Raw genomic sequence first — 21294 nt, 5'->3', positions numbered from 1 at the left:
CTATGTTGGTTTTACATTGTATTGCCTTATTTCACTCCTGTATGCTTCTTTTTGCTTGATTTTGCTCATTTTCACTTGTTTTCATTTGTTTTCGCCTTTTCTATATACCCAGTGTGCCACACTCTAGAGCACTAAGACTCTAACTATCAAAAGTTGGGGGGAACATTGGGGACAATCGTGTCATGCAGATGAAAGGATAGGTGACAGTAATTATAAACAAACTTCATGCTTTGGGTGTCATCATAGCAGTACAAGTGGTTTATTTTACCCTGCGAGCCAGACTAGTATTGGGCCGTTAGTCTATTTCCTTCGGCAGCCAGAAGCCCTTCTCCCGCCTATCTAAATTACTAGTCTCTACCAGGCTGACTACGCTGGCTATATATAGGAGATTGATATTTGCCGGGGGAGTTTGGCCGCCTTGTAGGTTTGACTGGCCGCGCAGTTCGGAGGGAAAGAAACTACCTCCCCGCCGCCGGACTCCCCTGGCCCATTTTATTCTCTTTTTTGCCAAATTCTATGATCCGTATTCCCGTAGAAACGCCTGGTGGGGGCTACGAAATTACCACTAGGGGAGTTGAGCCCAGGGCCAGCCAAACCCCCTCGGGCTCAACTACCTGTAGCGGTAATTTAGACCGGCGGGCGAAGGCCTCTTGGCTGCCGAAGGAAAATGGCTAATGGCCCAATACTAGTCTGGCTTCCAGGGTAGGTTGATTCATCCATAGTTTTCATCCGAGAAAAAATCCAACACTGTTTCCCAACAGTGCCTCACAGTTCTCTGGTTCATTTGCAGTGTACTGTACAGGTTTGGCTGGAAGAGCAGCCAGAGTGCAACAACAACTTACAGAAATTACCACAATCCGATTGACACGGCCAGGGGTACAGACCTTCAGGAAAATGTTAGAAGAAATCATTTCAAAGCTTATAATTAAATATCAAGTGAGAAAATGGAAGTTTCTATCTGTGAGATCTATAATACGTCAGTTTCTACTGACATGAGTGTCCCCATGCAATGTTTCAATAACTCTAGAAGTGAAAACTACTTAAAAAGCTTACAAAAATGAATTTTCTCAATTAAAATAAAAAGTTGTTTTGTACTAATAGTCTCATTGGCAAGCAGACTTAAAACTTTTAAGCTATATAGTAATAAGACTGTCCTTTGGCACTGAAACTATGAAGATTGTCTATTAGTCTTACAAATGTATATTTAAAATTTATATACCAAAAAAGTTTGCTAATAATGCCGTAAACTGTTTAAATGGAAATCAGCAGACTGTTCCACAAGACTTGTGCAATTCATGCAGACCAGATAGGTGGCATTACAGACAATGACAACACCCACAAGTAGAGTCATGCACTGAGCTAAACAGACTAGGACCACTCAAATTTGGCTCTGTAACATCAAAGTGGTATTGGGCCATATGAGTAATACGACATAGTAGTAATGTTACATGCACACTCTTGCTTTCCATGCCGCATATGGGTCTGTACTATCTGGAGCTTGCAAACAAGGATGGCATCAGCTCAAATTAATGGTTTGTCTGGTCTATTTGTACACGGCTGACTCCAGTTGAACATAAATGTATGACATGTACACCCAGTGTTCTAGCCTAGCCAGTATCCGCCTTTCCATCATTTGGTGGAAGTTTGAGGAACAAAAATTTTGCCCAATACATAATCTTTGATGTGGAAAGATGACATTAAAACCAGGAAAAATTTCAAAATTTTCCAAGGGGGCATACAATGGTTCCCTCTAGGATTGATGTGCCTTAAATTGGCCCTTGACATGATGTTAGTCGTCAAACAAATTTCAGATGACAGAAAAAATTTCAGACTGGCTTAGAACACTGGTGAAGAGTGACATGGATCACTGCGAAAATTAATTCACCACGAGATACATAAACAGCTTACTAGTGTAAAAGTTCTACGCATATTGGTGGCCCCAAACCATCTTCTGTCCTAAAGCCTAACTACAACATCAGGCCACATCACTGTGCATCGCTTGCAGCTGCTGTGCATTATGGGTAACTGCTATGCAACATGGGATTGAAGCTTTTGTGCATTCAGAGCTCATCACACGTCACAAGAGCAGCCAACCAATCGCACCACACGAGACAAGAAAGCCAACCAATCACATAGCACGAGACAGCTTGCCAATCACATGGCACGAGACTAGAAAGCCAACCAATCACATGGCACGAGACAACCACGCAGAATACTTACCATGACATAGAGCGCCTGATTGGGTAATTTGTCCTGTTCCTCTGATTTTGTACAGTTGTTTGGGAGATTGTCACTAGTTCCATTGGTGTCATTTTCGCACTAGTGACACAGCATATAAACATTGGACTGTGTGAGTAACTACGTATACTACAGTACTAGCATGTCGGCAGAATGTGCTGTACCTGCGCGAATGTATTATGCATAGCACTTCGGCAGAACGTCTCATATAAGGTTGTATTCATGTAAATGAGGTTAACATCCCGTCTGTACTTTTCAAATGTTGTTTTGGAAAAGATATTGTCTGCAACAGGTAAAATTCTCATGCAAAAATCCAACGAAAACTGTGAAAAATCAGGGTTTTGCGCAGGCGCAGTACGTTCTGCCGACATGCATGCTTACTACTGTACATTTACACATGGGGGGTGATCCATGCACCTGTTACAAACACAACCACAGTAGGAAGTGAGATCACTAGCTAGCTAGTACTACAATGTACTCACTCATAACAACACATTATACAAATGGACCAATTCCAAGAAAATCATCATCTTCAAGCAGATCATTTGGTGGCTATGATGCAGTATCAAATTCGCCGGGCAGTATCCAAAACGCTATCCAGTATGCTGGGAAAATTGCAGTGCAGTTCAATGAAATGGTAAACATGCCCCTTAATTCACAACGTCATGTACAGTTGTAACACAGGCAGGCACATACAAACAAAATTACTAATAGCTTAAAGAACATATGCACATCTTGTCGCTTGTACCATGTAAATATCATTATCAATGGCACAACTGGATATATCATTCCATGCATACCGCTACTGAACTTGATATTAGCCATAGAAGTCTGTCTGTATGTCAGTCATCCTAATGCATCGCCACATTTTGCCACGTCAGCGCAATTTGAGACATATGCATAGCTAAGCATGTATTCACCAAACACATGTGCACCAATACCATATACTGTACCAAAATGACACTACATGTACTTGTATACTAGTATTTGTGCATCATGATCATCACACACATGCACATTGCCATATTGCGCACCCTACTTGTGCCATAAATATAATGATTGTTTCAGCAATCTTCAAAGTTTAATGCCACACAACAATTCCAAGTAAGATCCTTGAAGTACTCACCATGATAAAAAGCACATGGTTGGATGTTTCTTCGTAGTCTTCGATGGTACAAAAAACACTCAGTACAAGACACAGGAACACTAGCAGGAAACTGAAACATAGTGCAAAACGTTAAGTTAAACTTCAGACGTAAACAAAGCAAATTTTTATTCACTTTGACTAGAATTATGCAGTATTAGTAACTATAATGTATTCATGACAATAATAATGATGTTGGTGTGTGTAGCGTGTTGTAATCAGGTACATGTACTTTGAAAGTTTGAGTTTTTTCTTACAATAGAAAGTTACAACAGTTACTGTGATAGAGTGGTGCATGTACATGTACATGAAATTGTATGTTGTGCTGAGGAAAGGGGGCAGGTGTACACACATGGCAGCCCCAGTTGGAGAATGTCAAACATGTTTCAAACCCCAGCCACAAGCTTTCAGCATGGCACAAGTGCAGAGGAAACAGCCCCACTTTCTGTAATACTAATGTAACTCCTTCAGCTGTTACCAGCCACTTCTGAAGCCTGGTACAGGCTTAACAACTTTTGTAGCAATAGACAGAAAGTACTGTGATGCATATGGAAGTTGAATATATATTTTGTATTGGTGTAAGGGTTATACATAGGTAGCAGGTGTAACACTTGGCTATACAGCCAGTTGGAGAATGTCAAGCATGTTTCAAACCCCAGTCACAAGCTTTCAGCATGGCACAAGTGTGCAGGAAACAGGCCCACTTTATCTATACTTATCACTCAGTCACCACTAATGCTCTTATCTCTGCAACTGTCAGCACAGTGGGCCCAATCATAACGCTTTGGCCCAGAAAACTACCCAGACCTTCATATATGGAAGTTGTGTGTGGATTAGTTTGGAACAGAGATAGAAAAGATAGAATTCTAATCTGCAGGAGAATTTGGTTAGCGCTTTTATAGAAAGCCAGCAATTACTAGTATATCCATGTATTATATAGGGTTATACATTGTATATACATGATACAGGGTTCTTGGAACATACTATAGATTGAGCACATACTTCTAACTTAAAGATAGTACAGTCTACTAGTACATAGGTGTGATAGAACATAAGATATGAAATGAGATGTACGTTGTACTAGACTAGCATATAATAGAATTTAACCTAAATTTACTACCTAAAAAAATATATTTCCAAGTGCAGTCAATATCAGCCTGTGTCATAGTAACAAAAGACCAATTTTCTTCGCAATGACTTTGCTGTAGAGTTGCTTGATGCAACTCTGTCTATGAAGAACAGACACTTGAAGTGAGTGATATACAAGTACTGTACTACATGTATTACTAAGTGCAATGTAGTATGATGTACATGCACAGTGAATACAATAGGGGCAGGTCATTGACCTAGAACTTTACATAACATCTGACCTTTTATAATATGTTGTTTTGCAATGAAGACAAAGACAAGGCAAAAGACACATATCCAGTTTGGATCTTAGGCCCTATTCCCACTAATTAAATATAATAATAAATAAAAAAAAAATAAGGATAAAACTGTCTGCTTCCAGCCAGTTTGAACCAGATCAAACCAGATTGAAGCCGGATCAAAGCGAATCAATTCAGTTTGATCCAGACAATTTCATCCTAATGGGAATGGGGCCCTAGTGAATACAACGCATGCCAACACATGGTTAACTCATGATCTTTACTGTATAGGTGACGGTAATTGTTTCTAACCCATCTAACGATTAACCGTTGACAATCATACAAATTATTTGACATTTCAGCATGAAGGAAAGGACTGTGTGAAAGGTTAGAGGTCTTCTTCCCAAAGGGTATATCCTTGAGGTCCTGAGGCTGAATTATAACACATCAATAAACTTGGTGCTGGTCACACGTGGCATGAACATATGTAACTTATAATCAAATGTCAGGGTAGAGATCTGTTATGTATCATCTGTATCCATAATATCACCGAGGCCCATAACATCACCACCTTGAGAAACAGTGTGCTTTAAGATATTTTTACTGCAACATACTTTTGGTATGCACTCCTGCACACCTCAGATGTACATACCTAGGGTATGTTGCAGTAAAAATATCCTTAAGCACACTATTTCTCAAGGTGGCGATATTATGGACTATGGTGATATTATGGACACAGATGTTACATGTAGAATTGGCCATGCTATAGAAATCCTGATCAGAGTCTCGATTTAGATCTGTCAAGAGTAAATGTTATTCCCTTTAAAAGTAAAGTTAGAACTTTTAACTTCTTGTCACTTATGATCTAACTTTAAACTTTGGCGGTCCCAAAAACTCCATAAATTAAAATTCATCATTCAGGTTGGTGAATGATTGAATAGAAGTTCTTTATTCAAAACCACTTCTTTGAGTGGTTGTTTAAAGAACCACCTTTCTTCAGTGCAAATGTCAGTGAACCAGTCATAATTGCTCTGATGAAGATGACAGATGGAAATGCGACTCTTGTTAAACAAGAATTCGTGAATAAAGAACTTTTGTTATTCAGTCCCAAAAACTGTTGCAGTTGTAATCAATCATTTTTGTTTTGTTTTCAGAGTTTTACATGGCTTGAGGAAATACCAGTCCTTGTTGACAGGTGGGAGAAATGTACCTGTTGTCATACATCCACAGGTGTGTGTCCCAGTGTCCCAGGTATATGCACAGGTACAAAACATAGACAATAAGTCATTGTTCGTTCATGACAAGTGCTTCTCAGCTGCATGTGTGTGATACAAAATTGTTGCTTCTTCAGCAATTTCAGGCTAAAACTGGGTTATCAACATTCAATTTTTTTGTCATTTTGCAGGTGTGTGGCCTAGTGCCCCAGGTACATGCACTGCAGGTAGACAAGTCATTGTTCATATGACAAGAACTTATGGCTCCTTTCTAAAGACATCCAAAGCAATTTCAGGACAGTAAAACTTTTAAAATTCAATTTTCTGGTCGTGTTGTAGGATCTGGTGTGCCCCAGTACCCCAGACACATGTACTCTCAGGTAGACAATAATAAGTCTTTGTTTGCTGTAAGTCATCACGACAAGTACTTCTGACATGTCTGAGGAATGTATGGAAGATAAAATCTTAAACAAGTACCTTTCCAACAGGCACTTAAAGCAATTAAGAGACAGCAAAACAAGATTTTCAAACAGATTAAACTCAATTTTCTGGTCATTTTCGATGCAGTACTTGTATGGATCAACCCTAACCCATACTACCCTAATTCAGCATCAGTTGCTGAAAATCTTACTTGAGAGCTATTTTTAAGTAAGACTTACATTTTGTAAATCATATCTTTTTATGTGTCACTTAGCAAATATATCTTTCCAGATGGAAGGATGCCTATAATAACTAGATTACAGAAAAATACTGTAATTCACTTAATGTTCACAGTAGCAAAAGTTCATGGTCTGAGAAAAATGGATGTGTTCACGGAACTACATATTCACGGTGGCGACAGGTGCAGGAAAACGAAAGTACAGGAATTATACATTAACTGTAATGATAAGTTGATGGTACAGAAGCGCCAGTGAAAACAGTGAACATAAAAGTACCATGAAAAAATAAGGAATTACAGACACTAAAAATGTGGACCAAAATAGTCCAGGGATAAAGATTTTGATAAAGATTCCTCCCAGCAAGTATAATGTCGTAAGCACCACTGGTATGTGCCACAGTGTTTGTCAAGATGTTTATACACTCCTCGATCTACTTTTAGACATTCTTTTCGTCTTGATAGAGATTTGTGAAATTCCATGCCGATCTCGTATGTTATTGCAAAGCTGGACGGCTTTGATAACAATATTATTCCAGGCCAGTATCAGATTGGGAGAGTTTATCTGTTTCACAGAACTTACAAACAGCTGCTTTAGGCAGCAGAGGCTGGGGTAGACCAAGGAATCTTTGTGTCAAGGGGGGCATTAGACTTAGAGAGTGTGGCCTTGCCAGTGTGGACCCGCTGGACAGAGGCACTTGGAAACATGGTGTAAAGACTAGCAGACTGCTGCCTACCCCTAGGGATCCACACAGCAGTATAATCAAGTCGACCTGATACTACATACATGTGGCATCATTACCATTGTGCAGTGATCAGAACTAGTAGGCACATGTAAACTTGCGTCAAAGTACAACAGTCAAAAGTCGGCCACTGTTACAAGCTTAGGTTTTCAGTAGCAAGGTCTACTGTGGGATGAGTGTTAGGCTTCACTTTAAAAGGACAGTAAACTTGTGTCCATAGAGACAGTGAACCAGTTAAGAAGAAGATTATGTAGAGCTTAGAGCAAGTGGATGTACAAAGAATGAGATTGAGGGGGACACTACAGTAACTGTAGTTTTAATATATAAGGACTTTAAGCCCTTCTTTAAGTATATTCCCGAAACACTTCAGTCTATGTCTCAAGAAGGTTAAAGATTCATTAACCTTGTAAAATAGTAGTCAAGTTAGTGGAAGTCTGGAAGAGTTAATGAGATCGTTCTTTGTTTGGAAATTAAAGCCGTTAAGCTGTAGTGATTACTCACATGACCACCAGGTACACTTTGCTCCCCAACTGCTTCTGCGGCACCTCGAAAAAGTTGAATATCTGCGTCTTGATGTAGAGCGTCCGCCGGTTCTTGTGTGTGAGCGTGACCTGCGGAATCGGCTTTCCGAGTAGCGTCATTCGCGGTTGTCCATCTGGTCCTTCAGTGTCCAGCGCGCCGCGGCGCCTTAAGCGCATTTCTGGCTCCTCTACGCTTACTTTAACATCGTTACAAAGATGTGCGTCTGTTAGGCCACTCTCTGCAAACATTCGATCAGTGCTGCTACCGATAGAAGCTTCATCTTCAACAGCACGAGGGCCGTTAACACTCAGTAAGGTATCATAGCCGGGTGGAGGGCTACCAGGAGTCGAAACTCTGGTCTCGGCAGGGCCTGGGTCACTGATCATATCTTCCATCGATATTGTCTCTGCTGAATTTGACGTCTCTTGAGAGTTTGAAATGTCATCTTCCCAGTTCACCCGTTTACCAGCCATGCTTACAGTAGTAAGGTCTGGTATAGGCCTAAGAGGAATACTGGTTTGCGATTGCACTGCCCCGGCCTGCTGCCTTTTACGTTTGCCTCTCAGAAACCAGACTTTGCTGGGTATGTTTTCTTTCCAGTGGAAAGGACCGGTTGTTTTTTGAGTTGGCTGTGCTAGCTTCTTCTGGTCAGAACTTGTTCTAACTGCTTCTCTGTCGGTCAGAAGGCTTGACCACTCGTTGTTGTCAAATGCTCTGGTTGTTTTTCGAATTGGTTGTGGTAGCTTCTTCCGGTCAGAATGAGTTTTGACTGCTTCTCTGTCGTTCAGAAGGCTTGACCACTCCTTGTCTTCGTCCTCGCAAGCGTCAGGCCTTGAAGAGCCCTGCGAAAAAGGTGACAGCATGTCAGTAAAGACTGGTCAGACTGGGACTAGTAGGAAAGTGTCAATAACACACAAGACAGTACAGTCTAGATAGCACTCAACTGTCAATCAGTCATGCTTGGTTTGCAGCCAAGGAAACTTCCACTCCTCTTGTACCTACCTGAAGCCACCACTTCAAGTGGATTGTCCAGTGCCAAATCAAGTGCAAGTGTTTTGATTTGATTTATTTGGCTGTAATCATATCTGGAGGCTATTACAAATAGCTGAGCACTGGCAACTCGACAATATACAATAAGAATAGTTACAATGCTCATTACTTTGTATATACATGTACCTACCTGAAGTGACCACTTTAAGTGGATTGCCTGATATCAAATCAAGTGCACATGACAAGTGGACTTATCAATTGGATTTGATTTATTGGGCTGTATAAAAAGATATACAGTCAGGACTGCCCAACTACATATTTGGTCAGGCTATTATTAAGGGCTAGCACTGGTAACTGGGCAATATACAATAACTTACAATGCTCATAACCATACCTTAACTTGAAGCGACCACTTTAAGTGGATTGTCTGGAGTCACATCAAGTGCATTTTATCATAAGTGTTTTGATTTGATTTATTAGAATGTATGAAAAGATATACAGTCAGGAATGCCCAACTACATATTTGGTCAGGCTATTATAAAGGGCCAGCACTAGTAATTAACTGGGCAATATACAATAAGAACAGTTACAATGCTCATAACTCATGATACCTTAACTTGAAGTGACCACTTTAACTTAAGTGAAATGCCTGGGATCAAATGAAGTGCATGACTGGACCATAAGAACAGTTACAATGCTAGATAACTATACCTACCTGAAGTGAACACTTTAAGTGGATTGTCCGGTATCAAAATTAGTGAATATATATAACAAGTGTTTCAATTTGATTTATTGGGCTGTCTAAAATGATATATGACCAGCACTGCCCAACTATTTTATCTGGAGGCTATATATATATTATAAAGGGCTATATATGTAGCTTAAAAGCACAATATACAATAAGAATAGTTACAATGCTCATAATTTTACAATGCTCATACCAATGCGTTGTAAGTTGTTATTCCCCATGTTGAGTACAGTGAGGGAAACAAACCTCTAACTGTAAGTTTCAACTTTCAACTATACATGTATATGTAGATTATGTATAATACTCATGAGCATACAAACCTATGCCAAAACAGCATTCTTGTCCAATACAACTACTTACCTTCAACACATGAATTAAACTATATTCAAGGAAGAACTGGGAAAATTAGGGCATGTACATGTTCTGTACTCTTACATACCGTATATTCTAAGACTTGTATCTGCATAGTACACACACATATAAGCACGTAAGTATCAAACACTATTATATAACAGCCACACAGTACTGACTCCATACAACCACATGTACAATCATTACACATTTGAATGTAAGAAATTACAACAAAGGACAGTCAACAAACCTTACAACAAGGAACAGCAGACAACTTGTTGTCTTGAACTCTCACTCAAACAGTTCCTTCACTTCTTAAGACTTTCAACAAATTCAAGTCACGACTTACACACCTGTGGACACTAGTTTTACGACGCAACAAGCACTGAACCATTCTTCCTGTTGCCATACGTCTTTCTGACTGGGCTGTGCTGTTCTTACTGTAAGTCTTGAAATCTTTGCAGGGGTCTTATTTTCACAGTAACCTCTAAACTACACCAATTCAAGACACAACACTGCAAAACAGTATTTCCCTTGTAGTACACACATGCAATATAAACTTATAATATACTGTGAAAGCCTTACATGTACTCCTTCTACTGCGAAAAAAATAAGTCCCTGCACAAATAAACAAATCTACCGTACCTTCACATAAGCAACGATCTGGCGGGCATGCGAACACCCCTCAAGGCACCCGTGCCATACCCAAACTGGTTGTGCAACCCAGAGTCCCGTATGTATGTCACTGACCCTCTGTTTTGTACATACTACGCAGCTGAACTCCTTCCTGTACTTGAACACTAATAAGTAAGTTTCCACGAATTTGTACAGTCACCAAAATTCTTTCACACCAGTGAGTGAGTGCAAAACTCTATTGGTAGTTTGCGATGGTAGGAAATTTCAGAAGTCACTGAATTACCCTACAAAAACCTGCCCAACTGGTTCTTTTGTTTCTCACCTGTAATTTTGTCTACTGCTGAATTACTTGGAATCTGTGTGTACAATCATTAAAGTGTTAAAATATGGAAAAAACTCCTTTTCCCAATCCTAATAAGAAGTTAAGATCCTGCCAAAATCACTGAACTTACAACTATTTTTATTACCAAGAAAAGCTTTTCTTCTCAGTTGTTTAAACTTAAAATGTTAAAATGTCAAAACAAGTTTTTGACATTTTCTCAGAGGCAAAAATTCCAACACTCTCTGACTTGGCATCAGCACTTGTAGCACCAACAATGTTGTGAAACACAATAAAGGATGTTTTCTATTTTGTCTGCCCGGAACCCTAATATTTTCACACGTGTGAAACTCACTAAACATCAAACACAAATGAAAACTCCAGACAAACTTAGATCAAAGACTGATCCTGAGTCAAATAAAAGCTTCTGATTCCTGGGAGAGTTTGATCTGGCTTCCTGGTTAAATCATTAGTTCATTCTTACGACAACAAATCCAAAAGACTCACGAAAAAATTAAAACTCCAAATGTCGTGTGACTTGTGATGTTTTAATTATGTACCACAGTTCTGTTATCTGTTGAATAATTAAAAGTCCTCAATGCCACAAATAGATCTAATGGCTAATTAAGAACTAAATTAACGAGCCATCTGTCAGTTGCTAATTAAGCCTGGGGATAAATGTCTTGACATATACATGTTGGTTTAAAGCTCTTTATAAGTAAGTGCCCTTCCATATTCTTGGATGGCATTTTTTCTACAAAGTCTGGATGGACAAACATTTTAACCATTCCGTCCCCTTTGACAGACGAAAATTGAAACTTTCTGACATTTTTGTCAGATTCTACCTCTAGTTCAAAACCAGCACAGACAACAGGCCTATCTGTGCTGTAGTCAGTACAATAATACATTCATCAAAATATTTATCATTGTACATTCATTTGGATCGTTAGGGATGGGGAAACCACTTTTGTAAAACAATTGGTCCATTGTTTATTACATCATCATGACGTTATAAAATTTTCAATATCTTTCAAATCTTCATAAATTATCATCTTGTAACATCATACGTGAACTTCAATTGAATAAAGAAAATCAAACTATGCATACTGTAACATACTCTCCAAGCAGAGGTTGTGGGGAATGATCGTTATCTTTTTATATATGGCCGTTTTTTTTGTCCTGATCCCCACCCGTCGGTGGCTAATGGAGCTTCTCTGGCTAATGGATACTGTCTGGCCAATTTGATACTGTCTTTTTGCCACCGAGAGGGATCTGCTTAATTGGAGATTAACTGTAACACTATTAAGTAGTAAATAAGTCACCCCCATGCAGAAGTGCTCTGCTCAGGCATACCTTGTTACCACCTTAAACTTTTCATCCTAGAAGTAAGCTGTTGGCTTAACCTAACCCTAATGGACAGCCTTGGGGTTTTTTTGAAAACATGGAGCCTGTCTATTGACTCTTAATCACCAGCAAATTTGTTGTTTTAGATCATTTTGTGTGTCTTTCAGCCACACATCCTTTGAAGGCAGACGATAAGGGAAAGAAAGTAAAGTAAGTTGGGTCAACACACACACACAACTTCATGTACCTGGATATGTAGCGATTCTTTGCTAAGAGGGTTATGTTTTCAGTAGCAATCATGTACATTTTGTAACTCAAGAAGGCTAAGGTAGACTGTACCCACATCAAAATCATGAACCACCTGCCTTCCAAAACCCAGAACAATTGCTCAAAAAAATTATTTTTTTCTTTAAAGTTAGCTCACACTCAGTGTACAGAAAGCCTAAAACCAAATAAATTCAACATCTAACCTCCAACTCTGGTGCCCCTTGTGACATCTCACTCCCAGCCCTTAACTTTTATCTCTCCTAGCTGTCAACAGTCTCCAGCCTTAATCAAGTAAGTGTAACAAACACCACAGGTGCTAAAGAAAACACCCAGCTCACTGGAAATACATGTACTGCGGGTCTAAAATAGAAAACAACCAAATATTTTATACTATATAGGTCATTCTTGATCAACAAATTTCATTGTTTGATATCTGCACTGTATCAAAGTGAAGCCAACTGGTGTTTGTACAAAGATGATGTCAACATTGCCAGAAAACTCCCAGCTCACTCCAAATACTGCAGGTCTAAAATAGAAAGGAGACCCTTAATTTTATCTCTGTCCTCTTGTCTAATCTTTCTCTGTCTGTCAACACCAGCAGACCGACCAGTCTGGACTGGATCACAGAAAGAAACAGGCCCAGAACATGTTACAGTTCACTGAAGGGGCAACTTAGTATATAAAGAAGAAGTCAAACCCAGTAAAACTAGACCCATGTATGTTGTAGAATATAACTATAATGCTAGACGTAGATATAGTCTCACATACCACTGTATTTTCTTTCTTATGTTGTTTGTAACTGCAATTAGCCCTCGGGCAAGTATTTGCAATAAACTTTCAATATATACACTGTATTCTGGCCAGTGCCCCTCTTTTTATCATTCCACGAAACTTTACTTGCTGCTTGTGATTGACAAAACGTTTGCCCAATCCATCATCTTTTTGACTGACAAAAATTGGTGACTACTGAAGATATGAGATGTCATTAACTGAGCTTAATGTTCTACCAGCAAAATTTCCCCCTCAAAATAAGGAAATACTATGTGTTTTAGGGAGACAAGATTTCAACATTTTCACAGAGGAATATGCCCCAAGACGCCCTACAATTGTCATGCCTAAATATTGTTACATCAAACATTGAGATGAGGAAAAAAAAACTTTCTGGATCAGGAGTCAATAGATTGGGTACTCCTAGTAATTAACTTGCTCATTAACAGTATCCATCCAAGAATTCACACCTACCAAATAATGGGCCAGTCCTCCAAAGTCCAAATTCCTAAATACAGACAACTTCAAGTACAGACCAGTCCACAGCTATTGGGAAAGGGGACTAGAGATGAAAGCTACTCATTTTAGATCAACATAATTTCTTCAAAGGCCCTGAATGGAAACAGTTATTCCTACAATGTCTGGAATGTACCATCCGACTGGCCCAAGAGGGGTCAGGGTCCTCATCAATTACGACATTACTGTTTAGCTCTAAGGACATATAGTGCCGGATATATACGTGTGGCATAGCGCACTAATGCCTGGGCTTTTGTGGTATGCCTGGGGGTATCACGCCCCTTATAACTACTGTACTAGGAGACAGGCTGGTAGACTTAAACTGTTAAAGGTTAGTTTAATGGCATCTCTTTCCATATCTTTACAGACTGATTTTTGTCTGTCATGAGCAGCAAAATCCTGTCAAATGACAGAAAGACAGCCTGCGTACTCAGCGTACTAGTACATAGCACACTAATGCCCAGGCTTGTGTGGTATGCCCAGGATATCCCGCCCCTCCTAACTACTAGGAGACAGATCCAACTGGCTTAGAGCAGCTGTTATGGAGTTAAAAAGTTCATTGTCATCGTTCTATGTTAAGCACCAAATGCGACAATCCAGTTCAGAGGGTATGCTTCTCCATGAAATTTTGAAATCTTGACCCTCTGAAACACTATTCCTACATTTTGAGGGGAAAATTTTGCTGGTACTAGTGGTAGACTTAAAGCCTACATGTAGTACTTTAATTATAACATCTCTTTCCATATCTTTACACGCTGATTTTTGTCTGTCATGAGCAGCAAAATCCCTTAAAATGACGGAAAGGCAGCTGCTGGCTAGAACTAGTCAGGGACTGCCATCCTCCATAGTTGTGGTGCCCACTGACATTAGGGAGTACTGGGTGGAAACTACAGAGGATGGCACCCAGGCTAGGCTAGAACACTGCCTGGTGCATAGTGCACTAATATATAATGCCTAGGCTTTTGTGGTATGCCCTGGAGTATCACGCCCCTACTAACTACTGAAGAGACAGATCCAACCAGCTTAGGGATGTTACTGAGCACATGCCAGGAGAGGAAATCAGAGATCTCAAACCTCTTCAAAATATTTAGAGTTTTGGTGAATTTCTTGCTTTATTTAGGCCACACCAATTGTATCAATTATTTCTCGATTTTGACCACTTCATTTTCTTCTGGCTGGATACGTTGCTTTCTGTATCTGTATTGGTATAGCCGGTATAACCGCCCTTCACTGGGCAACACACCAGCTCCCGTAATACACCAGCTTTATCTGAAAAATTTTCAGGAACGAGAAAAAAATATGTTCTCCATGGTGGCTGGCTTGAAAAGTGATTGCCTCAACAGGTTTGATTTTGATTATGTACCAGCACTTCAAAATACTGGTCACAAAATGTGTATGACTTGTTCAAGGAAACGACTGAAGCATTTGTAAACATAATGCACTTCAGGCACAATCAGCTACCGCCTAGTACTGGGCTGTTTTGTTTTATAGCTAGCTTTTTTTACCCTGCAATTATGATTATAAATATTAACCATACATGCATGTACATGTACACAAGTTACATAAACGAGAAATACTTTCTGTGTAGTTCTACTTTTCATAGTCTCATATATAAGTGTACTAGTAGTCAATATGTACATGTACACATTGTATAGTAGATGCCATACTTTGTACCCTGTACAAGTGTTGTGCAATAAAGTTATTATCTTGTAAATCCCCAGTTGTAACATATAAACTGATATAATTAACAGCCAGCTCAAAAAATAGATTGCAAAGCAGCAAACAACAAATTGTGCAGAAATTTTGAGACGGTAGCTGCAACTACATTAAAATTTGTAAATACACTGCACCCACCATATACCAGCTTCTGGTTAGTCCCTAGACTTGTGGGAAAGACACACAGGTCTAACACCTGACTACACCAATATATGCAAACACACCAGGGCCGCTAAATACCTGGTCTTAATGCACAACGTACGACTTACAACAAACATGCAATTTATAACCAAGTAGACTGGTTCAAAACATTTATCCATCCATGCTCACTTCTTAGTCCATACCAATTTAATTTGTTGGTTTTCAAATACATTTTTTTTTCAAAGGAAATATATATACATTGTATATAGTATTACATGTTCAAAGACATATACATGTTCATACAGTAGTTTTTTAGTATTCAGGTTCTGAGTCAACCCTCCAAATGCTCGTATAAGTTTGAGACTTTTGGCACGAAGACAAAAGTCCTTGTCTTTGTGGTTGTTACAGTTTTTCAGGTTATCAATGTATTGATTAGATTAAAGGTTGAAGACTCATTGTTTGAATTACAAACCAGTCAGGTATTTGGACTTTGTGGCTCTTATATAATATTGCATCATTTAAAATTTGGGGCTATTACATGTCTGTTCTTCTTGTTTTCAGTCACCCACTTCAATCATTTCTTGCAAAAATCTGAGAACCAACAAATTAAATTGGTACAGCCGTAAACAGAATTATCACCTACCTGGCACACGTACTTAAACAACCAGCAAGAGAATTAACTAGGGATCATTTCATTTGTCTAGTAAAAGTCTGTACCATAAGTGAATTTTCCCTGCCCCCTATACTCAAAAGTTGTGACATACTTTTCTCAAAGCAATGATGAGAACTAGGTCAGTAAACACTAGGGTGTTCTCTTACAGTGTTAGCTCTGTACACACATTCCTGTCCTTATGTGCATGCTATTGAAACACACAACCCATCTAATGTGTCTAATGTAGACTTCTCAAATATACCTTTTGGTTATTCTTTCTAACTAATGACAGCACTGATATAACATTGTAACAGCTTTTAAAGATTGTGTCCCACAAAGGTAAAAATGCTAGCCTCTACCAGGCTTCAGAAGTGGCAGGAAAGAGTAGAAATTGACAGAAAACATGCCAGGGTCTGCTAAAGGAGTATTTCAAGGAGGCCACAAATACTCCTTTAGCAGACAAGTTCTGACCAACCCCCCTGACATGTTATCTGTCAATCTGGCCAATTTCTACTCTTTCCAGCCGCTTCTGAAGCCTGGTAGAAGCTACCAAAACACTACTTTCCTATTTCTACCAGGAAAAAAGTCAAGGTTCCCTTTAATCCTCTTTAATTAATAAGCTGCTTGAAGGTGTTTGTAATCCCTGCTACAAATAGACCATTAAATACACAAAAGGACACACCAATTTAATTTGTTGGTTCTCACATTTCTGAAAAATACATGTATGTTCTAACTTGAAAAACTTGATAACAAAGTCTGAAGACCTAGTTTATGCCTGGTTGAACTTGGTTTTATGGAGTAAATTCAGCAAATGTCATATTCAAGTTTTCTTCCCTGCCATCTGTTTTTATGATTACGATTACAGTCTACAAAATTTTACATTTTCCAATCTTTCTAGCTGCTTTCAAAGCCTAATATCTTGTTTCTTCTTTTCACAATGCGAAAGAAGTTTTTCTTACATGACACTGAGCTTTAACAACACAAGCTTCCATGCATGTACAGCTTATACAGACACACGTTTGTTACTCCGTGAAGGAGGTCAGGACCTCCGGACGGAGTGTTGTAATCGGCTGATTTTTCATGTTCGCAGTCAAAACACTGGGTTCTCTTTGTGTAATCGGCACGCAATTTTATACGCCGTCTGCGGGCATGCCCGTGTTGATGCACGAATGTGTATTTTTGCCGTTGCTGCTTTCGCGGTCAATGTAATATCGCAGACGCACCCCTACAATTACGAGGCGAATTGGAATGGTCCAGAAAAACGCGTTGTTTGGAATAGCAGTGGGGTTCAAAAAAGTTCATGCAGATACGGGGTGGTTTTTATAAGTGGTTCCAGATGTTTTTGCCCATGGTTAAGAGATGCCAAGTTTTTTGGAAGATGTTCGCAGCCAAAACGCATTCTTCCGTACGTCGCATTTCTGTGTAATTTCGCATGTGGTGTTGCATTATGTCCGGGATGATGCACGTCTTTTTATTTTTACCGTAGCTGTTTTGATATTGGAGTAAATGCTTATTTTCGAAACATCCCCATTTCTTTGAAATGGTTTCGTCCGTTTATGCAACTGTTACTGCGCTAATGACGACCAGTCGCGCTGTCCTGATACACCGCGAATGTGCAAGTGTTCCCTGTAGACAGTCCCGGGAGTCCTTTTTTTCGCACATTCCAGGAGCCAAACCAAAATACGTTCATGAACCGAGTCCAAAAAACCGAAACGTGAAAATCGGATGATCGGACCTGATGTACATTTCTCTTTCTATAGATTGTACACACAATACACACATCTTTAGATAATCTGGCCATGGCAGGTTAAAAAAAAGTAACCCTGAATCATACTAGATTAGCGTAAATGCATGTTAATGCGTTCAAAACAAGAAAAAAATTGTTTCCGGGTATTAATCTCTTGAATCACGGCGCTGAATATTGACGCAAAAATATTTCGGGCATCGCGCGCCCTTCCCGCGTCACGTGTAGGCATCTCGCATCTCTGATTGGTTGTTGCGTCTTAAGATGACTGAGCCGACGCGCGTTTAAACAATTTTTCTTTGTTCGATTTATCACACTTCACAGAGAATTGTCGCCAATGGCTACTTCTTTTTGTTGCAATATATAATACTTCACGGAGAATTGTCACCTATGGCTTCTTGTTTTCTATTTCTTCCAGTTGCTTCCAAAGCCTGGTAGAGTCTACCACAGACAGACACATGTACTGTTACTGTTATGTGTTCTTGTTTCACGAATCACAATGCAAGAAAAGTTTTCTCTACAGTCTACAGTACACAGAGCTTAAAACTTGAATGTTCATCTATGTTGGTATACTTATGACAAAGAGGGCTAAAGAGCTTAAAACAATTTTGTTGCAAGCTCTGTCCTACATTTGCAAAAGACGTTTTCCTTACAAGACACAGAGCTTACCACACAAGCTTCCATGGACGGCTTAAACAGACACACAAGTTTGTTTTACCTGATGTGGTGTTTCTTCCCAGTCACGGGTGACCCAAACTGTATCTCTCTCATCTCTTCTTGTAGGAAACATGGTGGTGGTGATCAGGGGTACAGTACTCTCCAAGCAGAGGTTGTGGGGGAATGATCGTTAGCTTTTTATATATGGCCGTTTTTTTGTTGGTACCCCCACCAACCGTTGGGGACCAGCAACCTTCTCTGGCTAATGCATACTGTCTTGCCACCGGAACTTCCGAAAGGGATCTCCTTGGAGATTGGGGTACAGGACAGTCTGGTGAAACACTTTTGCGGCTCCTGTTTTATCTACAGCGCTAACAGTGTGCCAGCCTGCCCACCATATGCTAGTGGTTTCTGTTAGTAGAAAAGTCAGCTGCATCAATTGAGCCACTGCCTAAGGATAGCCCTGTGCTGAACAAATCAGACAGAACACTCCAAGACCCTCCAAGGCTGTTGTAGCCTGGATACCAGATGCCTGGTGCAGCATAAAATTCCCTTTGGTCAGGTGAAGCCACAAGCCGAACTTCACATATGGAACTGATCAGTTAGTGCTCACGTGTGGTGCACCACAGTACAGTGGAAACTCCCCAAAACTCCTGCAGTTACCTTTGGACTCCAAAAACAAACAGTGGGTTTTGTTGTACCCACTGTACCGTAAAAGTTGTGTGTGTGAATGTTGACAGTGGTTTACTTTCGGTGCGTAATATCCTCTCTTCTGCGAAGTCGTGACAATTGTAATTCTGTATGCCTTTCCACCACATAATCTTTTTACCCTTCAAGACACCACGTACAATGTAAATTTCCTTTCCCTCCTAACATGAAATTATCTTCCTGCAATAGTAACTTTATTCTACAGTAACTGAAACTAAGGTGGGACACAAACCTGTTGGAGAAATAATTCAAATAGGCTGCTGTGTCAAAAAAAATTGGAGAGGGGGAAGGAAAGAGCAAAAGTCAAAGCCATTTATTGCTTCTCTAGCCTTAAATAAAAAAGAAAGACATATATTGTCTTAATTGAGTGTCTACGTTTTTTGTTTTATCTCAAGTGGGTGTGGCAGATGTTTAAAGGGAGGACTTAAGTCAACATATTAAATCTATTGATCTCTGTAACAGCAAACATTCAACAATTCTGTGTCCACAACTTAAGATAGACCAATTGTTCTTGACATAGTGCAAATTCCTGACTTATGAATGGGCAACTAAAAAAAAATTATGTAATACCAACCCTCCCCACTATATATGTGGTATGTAACCCTAACCCCCCTGGCTTTGTATTGACAAGTGCATAATATAATGACTGTAGACTGAAGAGGACACCATGACACGTTTGTCCACATGTTTTGTTTGTTGGGGTGACAGAAACATGTGTATTGGATCAACAGTCTGTTTTTACTGACCTAGCCACAGCATGACTGACCTTCATATTCAATACGAACCAGTTGGTCATCGCCAAGAAGCCTTTTAAAAAAAGGGTTCAATCCGGCGTTTTACATCTAAAGTTTGAACCTTTATCAGACTTCGGACTAATGTACATGTGTCATTAAAAGTTAAACACACACAGGCACACATACAAACACATAGACACACACAAGCAAACATACGATAATGTTACATATACAAACATCTACACACACAAGCAAACACACACAAACACACACAGTACACACACACATGCATGTATACATTATAAAGCATTATACACACCCTGTGACCCAGTCAGTCAACAATTTCGGTCATAACATGTTGCAGCCTTGCAAAAAATTCATGTCAACTATACTATGTATTAATATATTTTACATGTATATGTAACTACCAAAAAGAAAATTGATAAGGCTTACCTCTTGAATCAGTGGATCCCAGCAGTTGTCAGACATAGACCATCAGTACTGCAGGCAGGTCTCCAGTTCAGCCTAAATTCAATTCTTCTTTTCACTCACTCAGCTGTTGTAGGCAGTCGCTATTATTTTCCTCCCAACACAGCAGCACAGAAGCACAACTGTTTCAACAGTCTTGATACTGTGGTTGAGGAGAAGGGGGTCATATATCTGTCAGGCCTGTCTTCTTCTTCACCAGCTCAGCTGTTCAAGGCAGTTGTTTTTGTTACAAACATTTCCTCACAACGCAGCACAAAACAGAAATTCCATGACAGTCTTGCCCTGAGTCTTGCCTACTCTATCTCTTGCTACTGCAGTTGAAGAGGAGTCAAATATCTCTCAGGCTTTGGCCTGTCTTCTTGTTCAACAGATCAGCTGTTCAAGGCAGCACAAACTTTTCCTCACAACACAGCACAGAACAGAAATTCCATGACAGTCTTGGCCTGAGCCTAGAGCTTCTTTGGTTCAAGAGGTCCTCAGTCACAAATTTCTGTCAGGCTTTGGCCTGTCTTTAGAAATAGTAGCCTGTCTTCTTCTTCTTGTTTAACAGCTCAGCTGGCATGCGCAGTTGTTGTTCAGTCACAAACCTTTCTCACAGAACAGCAGCTAGAAATTCCATGCCAGTCTTGGC

General features: G+C 39.7%; 1 protein-coding gene across 1 annotated transcript in view; it reads right to left on the bottom strand.

Annotated features, from left to right (window-relative positions):
* The window catches only part of LOC109473106 (potassium voltage-gated channel subfamily KQT member 4-like), a 32714-nt gene extending 13352 nt beyond the window's left edge, over nt 1-19362 (bottom strand). Inside the window, exons 1-3 of the mRNA XM_019773014.1 lie at nt 18794-19362; nt 7863-8725; nt 3365-3455 (exon numbers count right to left, since the gene is read on the bottom strand). Of these exons, the coding sequence (XP_019628573.1) occupies nt 3365-3455; nt 7863-8725; nt 18794-18865 (1026 nt within the window). The 5' untranslated portion in view covers nt 18866-19362. The remainder of the gene's footprint in view (nt 1-3364; nt 3456-7862; nt 8726-18793) is intronic.
* Nucleotides 19363-21294: the final 1932 nt, after the last annotated feature.

Source organism: Branchiostoma belcheri, unplaced genomic scaffold (assembly GCF_001625305.1).
Source record: "Branchiostoma belcheri isolate BF01 breed outbred unplaced genomic scaffold, Haploidv18h27 scaffold29, whole genome shotgun sequence".
NCBI lineage: Eukaryota > Metazoa > Chordata > Leptocardii > Amphioxiformes > Branchiostomatidae > Branchiostoma > Branchiostoma belcheri.
The sequence above is the reverse complement of the archived record's forward strand: the minus strand, read 5'-3'. Positions and strand labels throughout refer to the sequence as shown.